The 14,323-nt window shown below is 35.3% G+C and overlaps 1 protein-coding gene across 1 annotated transcript in view; it reads left to right on the forward strand.

Moving 5' to 3' along the window:
• The first annotated feature begins 1,364 nt into the window (after nt 1–1,364).
• The window catches only part of LOC149554203 (Aha1 domain-containing protein), a 60,358-nt gene continuing 47,399 nt past the window's right edge, over nt 1,365–14,323 (forward strand). The window contains exons 1-3 of the mRNA XM_089789444.1: nt 1,365–1,826; nt 3,649–3,876; nt 4,093–4,530. Coding sequence (XP_089645570.1) covers nt 1,602–1,826; nt 3,649–3,876; nt 4,093–4,530 — 891 coding nt within the window. The 5' untranslated portion in view covers nt 1,365–1,601. The remainder of the gene's footprint in view (nt 1,827–3,648; nt 3,877–4,092; nt 4,531–14,323) is intronic.

A 14,323-nucleotide genomic window follows, 5' to 3' on the forward strand; every position in this document is an offset into this window, starting at 1 on the left:
GAGGACTATTTAAAAAAAAATTATATTGCCCACAATTTAGGACTATAAGCACAAAGAGAAAGCTCAATGTTAGAAGAAGAATCTTCAAGAATCCATTACCGAATGATGAAGATCCAAGATAGAAGGCCAAAGACCAACAAATCTACAAACAAACTTGGAATATTGTTAGAAGTCCACATTATCCATCACATCATGGCCATAAACAACAATAACGAGGTCTTGGCACAAGCAAAAGGTTGAGATTCTCTCCTGGGAGGAAGGGTAGCAAAAACTATGGCAATACATTTAGAGCTTCACCCATCAATAAGAAAGAGGCTAGGAGGGTTCGAGGGGTTGTTGATTCCTTCACAACATTAGCAAACCCAGGAATAAGTCTCCTAGAGGTTTACCCAATGATATGCCCCCTCCTTAACAAAAACCTACACACCAAAAGCATCACCAATTTCAAGATTAGACAAATAAACAATATCTCGTTGAGAGGACTGTATATTGTAGAGCGCAAAGCTTTAGTGGTTCAAAATTTATGACTTAGTGTAATGTTGGGTCTCAACATGTTCATTTAGTATTAAATAAAGTTGATGTATAAGATTTATGGGTAATAGTTTGAAATATTTCCAGTAGTAAATTATGTCAAAATGTTAATATCGTATATTTTAGAAGTTAATAGAAGCGACTATGAATACTGGAGTATTAAGATGATGACAACTCAATTAAGATGAAATGTCAAGGGAGATTGTAGAACAAACTAACTAGACCACTCTTGCAGTCAATCATAAATTAGCTAAATAAAATTTACAAAAATGGTTAAATTAAGATTAGGTTGAACCCTAATTACACAATAATTAAATTAAGATTCAACTATGATTACATGACTCGAGATAAGCAACTCTTAATTTCTTTATATGCTAATACATTATATTATTATTATTTCAAGTCTATTTAAAATCATTTTATAAATAATAATGATTCACTATTATATAATTTTTTAAAAGAAGAATAAATACTTCATATAAAGTTATAAATTTGAAATCATAAATGAAGTGCCCCATCTCCGATTAAACATTCAATAATAACTCCCCTACTAGTATTATTTACAAATTACTATATAAGTTAAAGTAAAACAAATTTTTATTTATTTTAAATTATTTATATTTAAAATTACACTTGTACCTGTTTAATGTACGAACTTACAATTGTAAGTTTGATTTCAAACTATTCTCCTCCAAAAGCCCAAGACTGCACGGATTTCCCCCATAAAACCCTGTTCGAAACGGACGGGAAATGTCCGTAGGTAATGCAGTTTTCCCCATGACGATCACGCCTGCGTATACCCTATAAATATAACGGCGTAAACTAGTGTGAATAAAGCGGGAGGTTTCTTCGACCAGATTCTAGAAAGATCTGTGCCAGAATATTACCGTCCATATTCCATCAACAACTTTTACAGGAGGGTATTCAAGAAACCAGAAGGTAGGCTCTGAAGCACGGTGATACGCTCGGGCGCATCGACCAGGTTAAGGAGCGCGCGGAATTTTGTATTCATTTAATTCATTAATAGCAGGTTTATCATATTATTCATTCGGTGGCTGGGCAAGAGGGGTATGGCGAAATTTGGAGAGGGCGATAAACGATGGATAGTTGAGGAGAGACCCGACGGTACCAATGTTCACAACTGGCACTGGTCCGAGAAAGATTGCTTGCAGTGGTCCAAAAGCCGCCTAGCTGAACTTCTCGAGAGCCTTACAGTTCTTGACGAAGAAGGCCTCTCCATCAAAATCACCGCAGTCGAAAAGATCGAAGGGGAGGCTTACGTAAACATACGCAAGGTCAGTTTCACAGCAATTCATCACTTATCCAAATGTAAAAGTTTCTTTTTCATTTCTATCACTAACAAATTGTGCAACTATCTCATTTTGTGGGTGACCTTTGCTATAGAGTTTCTATGAGAGTTCTGCTGGGCACGCTGCACCAGCATGTTTGATATATATTTTACTCAATCTCAACACTTTTAGTATCTCAGGTCGTCTATTTAGAAGTTCGTTTTTTGAGCTAAATACATTTGGCCTTTTATATAAATTTTGTGTATTTCGTGGCTTGTTTGTTGATCTTGGCTAGTCCAGATTCGCTCTGGATTTGCTGAAAGGCAGATCTATTTGGACAAAAGCTATTTTGGCTTGGTTTTGTTGGGTATGCTATTATGCCTTGGTTTGTTCCTATGTGCTCCATACGGTGAATTGGGTGGGGATGTTACCTGTTTACAATATGTTGTAAGTTTTGATTGATGCTTTTTAAATCGATTGTTTAGCTGCAAAATATCTATTTTCCCTCAAATTGTGTCTATTCTTTTTGTCGTGGTTTATTGCTGCGTGCTGCACATGAAGAGTCAGGGAGAGATGTTATCTAGTTTCATTATGTTATGTTCCGCCCTCCGTATTTGAACACGGAGTTCCTCTTTTATATATATATATGAATATGATTGCTTTACAACTCGAGAATCTTGTTCGAAAATGTTTTTTCCTCCCTCCCTGCTCTATTTGAGCATGGAGCTCCTCTTTGAAACCCCTAATGCTTTACAAATTGACGATATGGTTTTCAAAAAGTGTTATCGTCGTTCAAATTGCCATTGCCTCTGTTTGTTGCTGCATGCTTTATCAGAGATTAGATAAGCGTCAATAGAAGCTGAATAGAAAAAGTTGTATACGGGATAACACTTTGCTCATATGTTTTTTTGCCTTCAATACAACTTAGATATATTGTAGGGTTTCCACATTCTCTATTATAGAACCCATCCTTAAAACAACTCCTAATATATTGAGTTGTGTCCAAACTTTCAACAAGTCAAAAAACAAAATCCTTAAACAACTCCTAATATATTGAGTTGTGTCCAAACTTTCGACAAGTCAAAAAAAGAAACTCAATTATTATACTAACAACTACGGGAATGATGTAGTATTCTCAACATGCTCTTTATAGATAGTTAATGGGAATGTTATCTTATTTGAATATCTCATGCTCCCGTGGGATTTGAACATGGAGCTCCTTGTTGATGATTCTGATTGTTTCGATTACTTGAGCATAGAGTTTTGAAATAAGTGGTCTTCCACACCTGTATTGGTTTAAAGCAAGTTTGGCTGATTTCAACATGTTATGATCTCTCTTTGGTAGTTGCATACCAAGCTCCTTTTTGAAACCCTTGCTGCTTTGCTAGCTGAGTGTTTAGTTTTGAAATAAATTTTCTTTCTGAAATAGACTGTCTTTTTTGGCTGTAAGCTTTATACAACAAGAACTTGGTGGGAATGTTAAATAGCTTCGGATTTCGTCATTGGGCTTCTTTTCCAAAGCCTTTATGCATTGAGACTTGAGTATATAGTTTTAAAATAAATTTCTCTCTCTAGTTTTGAGTGTCTTGAGAGTTTGAAACTGATGGAAATTCTTTAACATATGCTAGACAAGTGGCTAAAGGGTTTATTAGTCTAGCTGAAGGCTTTAACAGGCTGAGGAGACTGGGGGAGAGCAGCACATTTATATTTTCTATCAACTCTGAGAAGAAGTTTAGTTTAATGGTGTTGTAAAATTAACTTTATTTAAAAGTTGAAGTATTAAGATACAACCATATTATGTTTAAATTTTCCTACTATCACTACACAGGGTAAGGTCATTCCGGGTTATGAGATCAGTCTCACAGTTGCATGGAGTGGGGAGACTAAGGAACCTCCAACAGGTGAAGCCAAGGGCACACTGCACTTCCCATATATTGGCGATGAGAATGCTGGTGAGGACCCAGAGATCCGGGTTTCTGTCAAGGATGAAGGTCCTGTTGCGGAGAAATTGCGCCAGGCATTTGTTGATCGAGGGAAGCCAGTTGTATTGGCACAGGTTAGTTTATTTCCCAGTGTAACTTATTTTTTATTTTTTCTCTAATATTGTCATGAGATGCATTTTTGAGTGCCATTGACCCACTTAGTTTTGCTGGATATTAATATGACTTTTTTTTCCTGTCCCCAATGTTATTATTATTTTAAATATTAGAAGCTACAAAATGTAAACATAGTTTGAGGATATCTTGCTACATTTATATCTACCTATCAACAGGTGAGGAAATATGTGGAGCACATGACTGCTGGTGGTCCAGCCAAGGATGAACTTGAGTCAAAGCTCTCACAGTCCAAATCCACATCTGTACCCACATCCACACCTGCTCCTGTACCCACATCCATACCAGCAACTGCATCTGTTGCTGCAGGGCCAACCAAGCCGGTAAAGAAGGCAGAGCCCACGAAGGAGGGGTTTAAGACAATTAAAATTACTGAAAAGTTCAATTGCAGGGCGAGGGATATATATGAGGTGCTTATGGATGAGAATAGGTGGAAGGGCTTTACACAGAGTAATGCAAAGATTAGCAGAGAGGTTGGTGGCGAGTTTTCTGTCTTCAATGGGGCTATTACGGGTGTCAATCAGGAGCTCCAGCCGGATAGGCTTATTGTTCAGAAGTGGAGATCAGGAAGCTGGCCCGATGGGCTTTATTCAAAGGTAATTTCTCTTCTAGTCTCCATAATCTCATTACAGGCATTGTTTTATATCTACCATTTTGTGTATATAATTAGTTAAGCAATAAGAAACCTTTTGATCAATTTTTTGTGCTGCATATGGATGCTTATTTTGTATGGCTGTAAACAATGGTCATTTTGGTAAAGTAAAAGGCTTCAATTGCATGCTTGTTTAAAGATGGGATATTTTTGTCATAGGATTTAGGGTTTGAGACTTAAGGCAACTAATGTAGGGTCTCCACTCAATAGGACAGTGTGGCGATTTTTTCAGGAGCAATTGATAAAAAAAGTAATCTAATGGAAAATAAATTTTGAAGGCCTTTGCTGTTTGATCGTTGGATTATGCATATTAACATTTTAATTGCATGGAAGGATTTAGGTAGCGAAAAGGATTTGTTCATTCTGCAGAAATACTCCTAAAAATTATTTGAGTTGGTGCTGCAAACGCGTGATCCTTGTGTTATTGGATGCTCAAAGTTATGTCTGTAAGAGTTGTTGCTTTGAATTTAGAGTATTGGAACTTCACTCTGTTGTGCTTTTACAGGATTTTATGTTGGGTCACTTGTGCTCGCAAAATAAGGTCCTATATAGGAGGGTGGCCATGATTAGTTTCTAAATGGTTCATGTCTAGTAAATTGGCATGTCCTCTTTTGGTATTGGATTCCACCTTAGTACTGCCTGTTTTATGATTTGGGTCTTTGCTCTTTGATAGTAGACATGCCAAGATTTTTGTTTGCTGTGAGCCTTTGTGTTATGTCCCTTTCATATATTATAATAATACAAATATAGTGATATAAATACAAAATTATATATATTAACATACATTGTAATATAAATAAAACTATAAACAACTGCAACTCAGGAATGATGGTTTAGTGCTGAACATTATAAGCAACTGGGAAGAGGATTCCCACTACAAAATCACCTTTGCATAGCTCCAATCCACCATTGCGAAGGTTGGTCTCGGATCCAGAGGGAGTCGTGATTAGTACCCAACGATGGCACAATGACTCGCTGCGCACAGCATTCCAGTTGCAAAATTGAATACTCAGCAATCAAGAGGTTGGAATCTTAATACAATCGGAGTTATTAAGTTGACTATTGCAGGTGTAAGAAGTCAAACCAACAGCATCATTCTTCAAAGCACAGAGACAGCACAGATTATATCCATGCCAATATGATATCACTTGAGGCTGCTGCAAACAGCATCAGACTTTCACCATCACGCAGCTTGGGAGATGTGATCACATGTAAGATGGTTTATCTGGAACTGATTACCTGTGTCACTGTTTGAAGCCAGGTGTTAACAATACCGAGAGTGTCGTTAGACAACTAATATAAAGACAAAGTTAAGTAATTATGATCTGATATACTTGTTGCAAAATGATTTTAACAGTTACCTTTATAAATAAACAAAGGGGTTTGACCTCTCACATGAAGGTGGCATCTCTTTATGAGATTTGAAGATATAAAGGGGAATGAGAAGTGTGTGGAGATGGATAGACGTATGGGAAGTAGTATTCAGAAACAGTGGTAATCCCACAGATTACAGATTCATGAAGATCAGTATTATAGTTATTGTGTTTTGGACACTCTTTAAATCCATTAGGGGTTGCCATTAAATCAGATTCATGGCATAATCAGGAAGTATATTTGAGATGGTGATGTTAGTTTTATAGATCTCTGATAGATAAAACTATTACAACAAATATGGATAAATACTCTTACTTGTATAACTGCAGAATTGATTTGATTCCCAAATGGTGACTGTTCTGTGATTGCTGATATGGCAACTATCTTCAATGATGTCTGTTAATAATCTGTACTGTAGAATGCATATGATATTTGTCTTTCAGCAAGAACTGTGAAGGAGAGAGTTTAGAATAATCTTGTGATAATAGTGCAGATTGTTGGGACTTATGATGCCGTATATTTATCTTATCCTCAGCAATCTGCCTATACTTATATATGTTAGTGAAGGGACATGAGCCCCGTAGAGTCATGACTCTACATGGCCTTTGGCCATAAAGAGTCATGCCTCTACGGAGGCATAACTAACTCCATATTAGTTTAGAGTAAACCAATACTTCTTAGAATAAGCAATCGGCAATAACACAATGCCATCGATATTATATAACTTGTGATGTTCTCCAGTATAAAGCAGTCTGTCGATAAGACTATCAATCGCATGTTTATGGTAATCATTAAACAACTATATATATGTGTGCGTGCGTGTGTGTGTGTGTGAGAGAGAGAGAGAGAGAGAGAGAGAGAGAGAGAGAGAGAGAGAGAGAGAGAGAGCAATAATTATTATTAGATAAATTTGATACAGGTTTGCATACGACTGATTACTTCTACAAATGCTATACATCAACACTCCCTCTTAGCAAGGGAGAAATAATACACCTTATATTTTAGAATAGAAGATTTGATCACTTTATTTGATCTTAACACTCTGAAACAATGACTGGTCAGATAATAAAAATCACCAAGCTATGAACACTATCATAACGTACATTATGATCTCTAATTGTCCAAAACAATATCTAGAGTAATCATAATGAATATGTTATCTATGATCTCTAATTGTTCAAAACAATATTTGGAGATGTCCATAGTAATAACATAAAAATTCGTTGTCCATGATCTCTAATTGTCCAATACGATATCTAGAGATGTCCATGGTAACACAAATGAGTTTGTTATCTATGATCTCTAATTGCCCGAAGCAATATCTAGAGATGTCAATGATAATAGGCCTATCATTTGCAAGATCGTCACCTTACAAACAATTACCTTCTGAATAAATATGTCCATGAAAGATCGTCACCTTTCATTACATATCTGATGCAACTAAACAACAATAGAAGCATAAACTCACTTGAATTGAAATTTTTTAAATTCAAATATTCAATATTACAAATTAATCATACCAACTTTTTCTCTGAAGTATTTCAACTTCACTTTAGCAAGAGGCTTGGTAAAGATATCAGCTGTTTCCTCATTAGTATTGATGTACTCCAGTTGAATGATTCCTTGATTCACCATATCTCAAATGTAGTGGTAAGGAATTTCAATATGTTTGGAGTGATTGTGGAAAACCGAATTGGTTGAAAGCTTGATGCAACTTTGATTACCACAATGAATCATAGTGGGCTTCAAAGGTCTTTTGAACAAATCTGCTAACAACTTCCGTAGCCATACTACTCTCTAGCACTTAAAGAAGATGCAATGTACTCTGCTTAGGTGGAACTTAATGCAACTGAGTTTGTTTTCTGCTGAACCAAGAAACCATACCAGATCCTAGACTGAAGCAACATCCAGAAGTACTCTTACGTTCAGTAGGACTGCCTGCCCAATCAGAATCAGAATATCCATGAAGTTCGATGTTGACTTTATCATATTTGATTCCCATTCCAATAGAACCTTTTAGATATCTCAAAATGTATTTAGCTGCATGTAGATGTATCTTCTTTGGTGCACACATAAACTAACTCAAGGTGTTAGTAGCATAACATATGTCAGGATGGGTATTCACTAAATACATTGAAGATCCAATAATCTGCCTGTAGTAAGTAGAATCTGTAGGTTCTGATTTGATCATATCATCCTTCAAACTTGTGTAGATTTACTTCCATAGGAGTAGCAACTGGTTTACATTCCATCATTCCAAATATTGTTAGAATGTCGATTGCATATTTTCCTTGATTCAGAAGAATGTAGTTATCCTGTTGCCAAACTTCTAATCCAAGAAAGTAGTGAAATAGACCTAAGTCTTTCATTTCAAACTTTGCTGTGAGTTCTTGCTTGCATTTCTTTATGAGATGTTCCTCACCTGTTATCAACAACTCATCAACATATAACGCAAGAATAATCATATCATCACCATCTATTTTGAAGTATAAGTTAGGATCAACTTCATTTTTATGATATCCTAACTTCATTAGCTAGTTGTCTATCCTTTCATGCCACGCTCTGGGAGCCTGTTTGAGACCATAAAGAGCTTTTTTAAATTTACAAACATGAGTTTTACTGTCATGAGTGTTGAATCCTTCTGGTTGTTCGATATAAACTTTTTCAATTTTGCTATTTAGGAATGCCGTTTTGACATTCATTTGATGAACCTTCCGTCCCTTGGATGCTGCAATAGCCAAGATGGTTTTGACTGAAGTGTATTTAGCAACTGGTGCAAATGTTTCTTCATAATCAATGCCTTCTTTATGTGAGAAACCTCGTGCTACAAACTTGGCTTTGTACTTTTCAATGTTTCCATCAGATGCATGCTTAGTTTTAAACAACGATTTGGAAGAAACAATTGATTTGTTTTTAGGTCTTGGTAAAACATCCCATACATCATTTTTTAGTATAGAGTTATATTCTTCAATCATTGCTTCTTTTCAAAATTGATTTGAAAGTGCTTCTTTAACATAAGAAGGTTCAGTTTTTATAAGTTGAGTTAATAATGCAACATAACATGATTGATTTCTTGTTCTTTTGCTTTCTCAAATCACTTCATTAGTTTCAACCTGATTTCCTTCTATCATTTTCGTAGCCCAAAGTGGCCTCTTTTTATTGTTGACATTTTCAAAATCTTCATGATTAGACATAGTGGAAGAGGATGGCTCAATATCATTCTCCCTCTCAATTTCTGCTTGTTGATTTTCATCTACTTTAGGAATAGATTCAGTAATGAATTCATCACTGTTTTTAGAGATATTAAAGGCAATATTTTCTTCAAATTTCACATCTCTGCTAATCTCAATTGTTCTTTGACCTGGAATGAAGACGCTGCATCCTTTTGTTGTTTCACTATATCCAATAAGTATCCCTTTCTTTGCTGAAGGTTCTAGTTTTATTCTTTTTTCTTTAGGAATGTGGATATAAATGGGACATCCGAATATTCTTAGATGACTTAGATCAGGTTCAATGCTCGCAAATACTTCTTCCGGAGTGGTGTTGTCTAATATTGAGTGTGGACATCTGTTTTGAATGTAGACTGCAGTGTTAGATGCTTCAGCCCAGAAGGAAGTATGAAGGTTTTGATCTTGCATCATTGCTCTGGCAGATTCAACAATTGATCTATTTTTACGTTCAACAACTCCATTCTGTTGAGGACTATATGGTACAGAAAACTCCCTCTTAATACTAACAACAATGCAAAAATTCTTAAAAATATCAAAGATGTATTCACCTCCATTGTTTAACTTTAGAGTTTTTATTTTCTGTCCTGACTCATTTTCAACTAAGGCTTTGAACTTTTTGAATTTTGATAAAACTTCAGCGGATTCTTTCTATTTTAGAAAATAGATCCAAGTGCTTCTAGAGTAATCATTAATAAAAATTGCATAGAAGAAGCACCCGTTAAGAGAAGATTCAGATATAGGACCACAAAGATTAGTGTGGATTAGTTCAAGAATGGATTTTGATTTGTGAACACTTTTAGGAAATGATTGCTTAGTATTTTTGCCTAAAGCACATTTTCTGCAAATACTTAAGTGATTAGTTTTTAGACTAGGTAAATCTTTTACAATTTTTCTATGGATGATAATGCACGATAATGAAGGTGACCTAGCCTCCTATGCCAAATTTTGGTGGAATTTGAAGTTTCGTGACTAAGAGCTAAGTTTTGATTATTACAAAGTTTATATAAACTTACATCTCTAAATCCAGTGGAAATGGCTTTCTTGATATTGGAGTTCTTTGGCCAAGATAGAACTTTGTCCTCTTGGAAAGTGATTTTGAATCCTTGATCAGCAAGACCAGAAATAGAGACTAGGTTTCTCTTTATTCCTGGTACATATAAAACATTTGTGAGTTGTAGGGTAATTCCTGAATTTAGGTAAATTGAACAGGAACCAATTCCTTTGATAGGATGAGTAGAGTTATCTCCAATGGTAACTTCTTCTGAGGATTGTTTAGAGAAAGTTTCAAATTTGTCTTTAAAACCAGTGATGTGCCTAGATGCTTCACTGCCTATGATCCAAGTGTTGTGGTTTATGTTTAATTCACTTGAAAGGACTAAATAGAAAGCATAGTTTTCTCTTTCTTTCTCTACATCCTCTCTTTTGATTTCTGCTAAGGTTGCTTGAATTTTTTTCTTGTCAGGGCAGAAGTTATGAGAGTGACCAATTTTATTAAAGTAACGTCTAATTTAATTGTAAAATATTAAAGTGTTACTTTAATATTTATTTTATGGGGATGTGTACCCAAGGGAGACATAAGGGGTATTTTAATATATGTTTTATATATTACACATCTTTTATCCCACATTGCCCATATGAGTTGAGCGGACCCTTGAAAATAGAATAAAAGGAAGCATTTGTGGCTTCATTAGACAGGTTGAATATGAGAAGAAATTGGTGTGTGAGTTGCAGCTCCGTTCTTGGCATTTGAGGACGTTTATCCTCTCTTGTAACATTCTAGACATCATTCCCTTGGGGTTTGGCCTTTGGAATTCTTTGTTATCGGCTTCATTATCAGGCAGTTTAGTTGCATTTCCAGCTACAGGCAGATTTGGTATTTTGCTCATATCTTTTTCACTACTTGTCCGACGCTTATGCCGCTTTGAGGGAATGATATTACAAAAGTAGTGGACTGATTGAAGGACAAAGTACTATAGCAACACTATTCATGCGGCACTGTAGCAGCAAGTTCGAAAGCATGGGCTGGAGTATTATGTCAATAATGCTGAAGTAATTAGTGAGTTGATAAATCTGCCATGTATTTGGTTTTATGAATTCTGAAAATAACATTTTGCATATTATTGTAGTTTCTTTCTTGTTTATGTTGTATGATACCAATTCCATGCACAAAACACAACAAACAAATAAACGTTTGATTTCCAGAGTTATAAGGGGTTTAAAACATTAAACGGAGAAATAAGAGGTTGAATGCAAACTGTTTGACATAATTCCTTTCAGCAATTTGGTTTAGTTTTTTGGGGCATTCAGGGGTGCCCATTACAAGAAGTGTGAAGGAGAGTTTAGAATAATCTTGTGATAATAGTGCAGATTGCTGGGACTTGGGATGTTGTATATTTATCTTATCCTCAGAAATCTGCCTATACTTACATATGTTAGTGAAGGGACATGATCCCCATAGAGTCATGCCTCTTCATGGCCTTTGGCCAGGAAGAGTCATGCCTCTACGGAGGCATAACTGATTCCATATTAGTTTAGAGTAAACCAATACTGTTTAGAATAAGCAATCGGCAAGAACACAATGCCATTGATATTATATAACTTGTGATGTTCTCCAATATAAAGCAGTCTGTTGATAATATAATCTGCCGATAAGACTATCAATCGCATGTTTATGGTAATCATTAAACAACTTGTGTGTGTGTGTGAGAGAGAGAGAGAGAGAGAGAGCAATAATTATTATCAGATAAATCTGATACAGGTTTGCATACGATTGATTACTTCTACAGATGCTATACATCAACAGGTGATAGTCAATTAAGCTTATCAATTGGATCATTGGATACACTAATAGACATAATTCAGAAAAACAAAATTCACTGTAATCCTTTGATTCATACCAGATTATAGATCTCCAAGATCATTCCTTGTGTCCTGATCGGTATGCTTAGATTGATATAAGTTATACAAAATCTTTGTAATATCAGATCAACATTTACCTTAACATATATTGAAAGATCTTTTTCAAATTAGCATAGGGCATACAATCTTACCTTATTCAAGTGAAATTACATTTCCAGCTGCATTTTCTCTCTTTTTTCATTTTGGATTTGTGAACTTAGAACAAAGAGTAAGGTATCCTGAAAGGGGCACACCGCACTCTGTATATGGTTGCTTAGTTTCATATCATGCGACTGTTTTGAATTCAAATATGTGTGTGTGCTGGCATAGGATTAAAAGTAGCTGAAGTAAAATGTAGTATATAAGTTGCAATACTAGAACTTGCTGTAGTTGCTTAGATAAATGGGGCTTTCAATTGTAATTCTTATTCAAGGCGTTCCTAATTTTTGATCTGTGGCTACGGTTTAGTTATGATAGTCATTATCAGCATAGGCCAAAGGAGCATTAGTGATTTGAGATATTTTGAATGCTATAAACTGTAAATGGCTTCCATAGGGGGCTCATCCAGTAAACTGGTGAAGACCTTGAGTTTAGTCCATGTTGAAATCAGGACCTTGATGATCTGATCCTAGGGAAAACCTTTGTTTTCCATATCCACTTTTGCACTAACTAAAGGGAGACTTGTCAATGGGACATAGATTGATACTATCATAATGTACATTTGTCTCACCAACCATTGAGAGAAAAAGGTATGTTAATGGTAGCACTGTGTCAGAGCATATAGCACAAGGACCTAAACAGTATACCTCTTGGGCCAATTTGTGAAGGATTTGAGAGAACTGAATCCACTTAAACTGAACATTCATCCAACATAACTGCATAACTTAAGATAGGATATGTTTGCCAATTTGATGTATAACCTTTTGTATGTTTGTAAATTGTGTGAATTCCGGAATGTGACAATGAAACTAACATGAGAAATGTGAGTGCCAAAAGCCATTTTTGGCTAGGGAATTCTGTGGAAACAACTAAGTAATGAAAAAGACATGAATTTCAATTAATGAAAATTTCTGGAAAAATGTGGATTGGAATAAAGTATGATGTCAGTACAAATATTTGATGTATTATAGGTTCGCCATTTTAAAGCAAATCACCAACCATTCTTTGTTATGCTTGTTAATACCTGTCCAATCGGATCTACATGCCTCTTTAATGTACTGGTCCAAATAACACTGGTTGCTGTAGATATTGTTGGATATTAACCCAAAAATCAGATAAACAACAATAACAAATAATCAGAAAAGATGCAAGAGGCACACAAAAATATCCTAGGAAAACCCTTCGAGAACGAAGGGAAAAACCCGGCCACATGCAACAAAAGATCATTTTATTGATAATGAAATTCATATGTACAATACCGTTTGCTTGATGCGATATAAATAAGATAAAGAAACACTCTTCAATAACTTTTTATTTTCAAATACCACTCTTATTTCCATGCCTTAACACAAATGTTGTATGACACGTCTTTATATTTAATATTACAATTAATCATATATGTCATTTTCAGCTGAAGGTGACCATAACGGTATTAATGCCCATACTTCTAGAGATAAAGATCTCTATTGCAGCTATAATCTCGAACACTCCCTCTTAGCCAGAGAGAGATCTTTAGCTAAGCAGTCACACAAGGCTGCAATGAAAATGTCATTCCAATCATGTAGATCCTATAAAAAATTCATGAAATCACCCAACATGAAAACTTGTAACAATCACATTCAACTTTCATCACAAACTCTCTCAATGTGATGCTGTCATTGAATCTCTCAACATGACAAACTTGCAAGAATCACAATCACAATCAGTTTTCATTATGGACTCTCTCAATGTGATGCTGTCATGGAATCTCTCAACGTGACAAGTTAGTAAGGTTCATAACTAGCATTTTATCATGGAATCTCTTAACGCGATAGAATCATGGACTCTCTCAACACGACTTTCAATTCCCATCATAGAATCTCTCAACGTGATGACATCATGGACTCTTTACATGATGTTCATTATGAATCTCTCATAAGTGTAAGAGTTATTAGGTTGTCCTTACGACTTATTATTAATCTCACATGAGTAATAACACATAAAATCACAACTGATTTTTTTCCTGTCAACAATCTCAAAATTTTACAAATACCACAATAACAATGTGTATAAGATTGGTAGGGATTCCATAAATAC

Source organism: Cupressus sempervirens, chromosome 6 (assembly GCF_028749045.1).
Source record: "Cupressus sempervirens isolate cs-2001-9-10 chromosome 6, ASM2874904v1, whole genome shotgun sequence".
In the NCBI taxonomy this organism is placed as follows: Eukaryota; Viridiplantae; Streptophyta; class Pinopsida; order Cupressales; family Cupressaceae; genus Cupressus; species Cupressus sempervirens.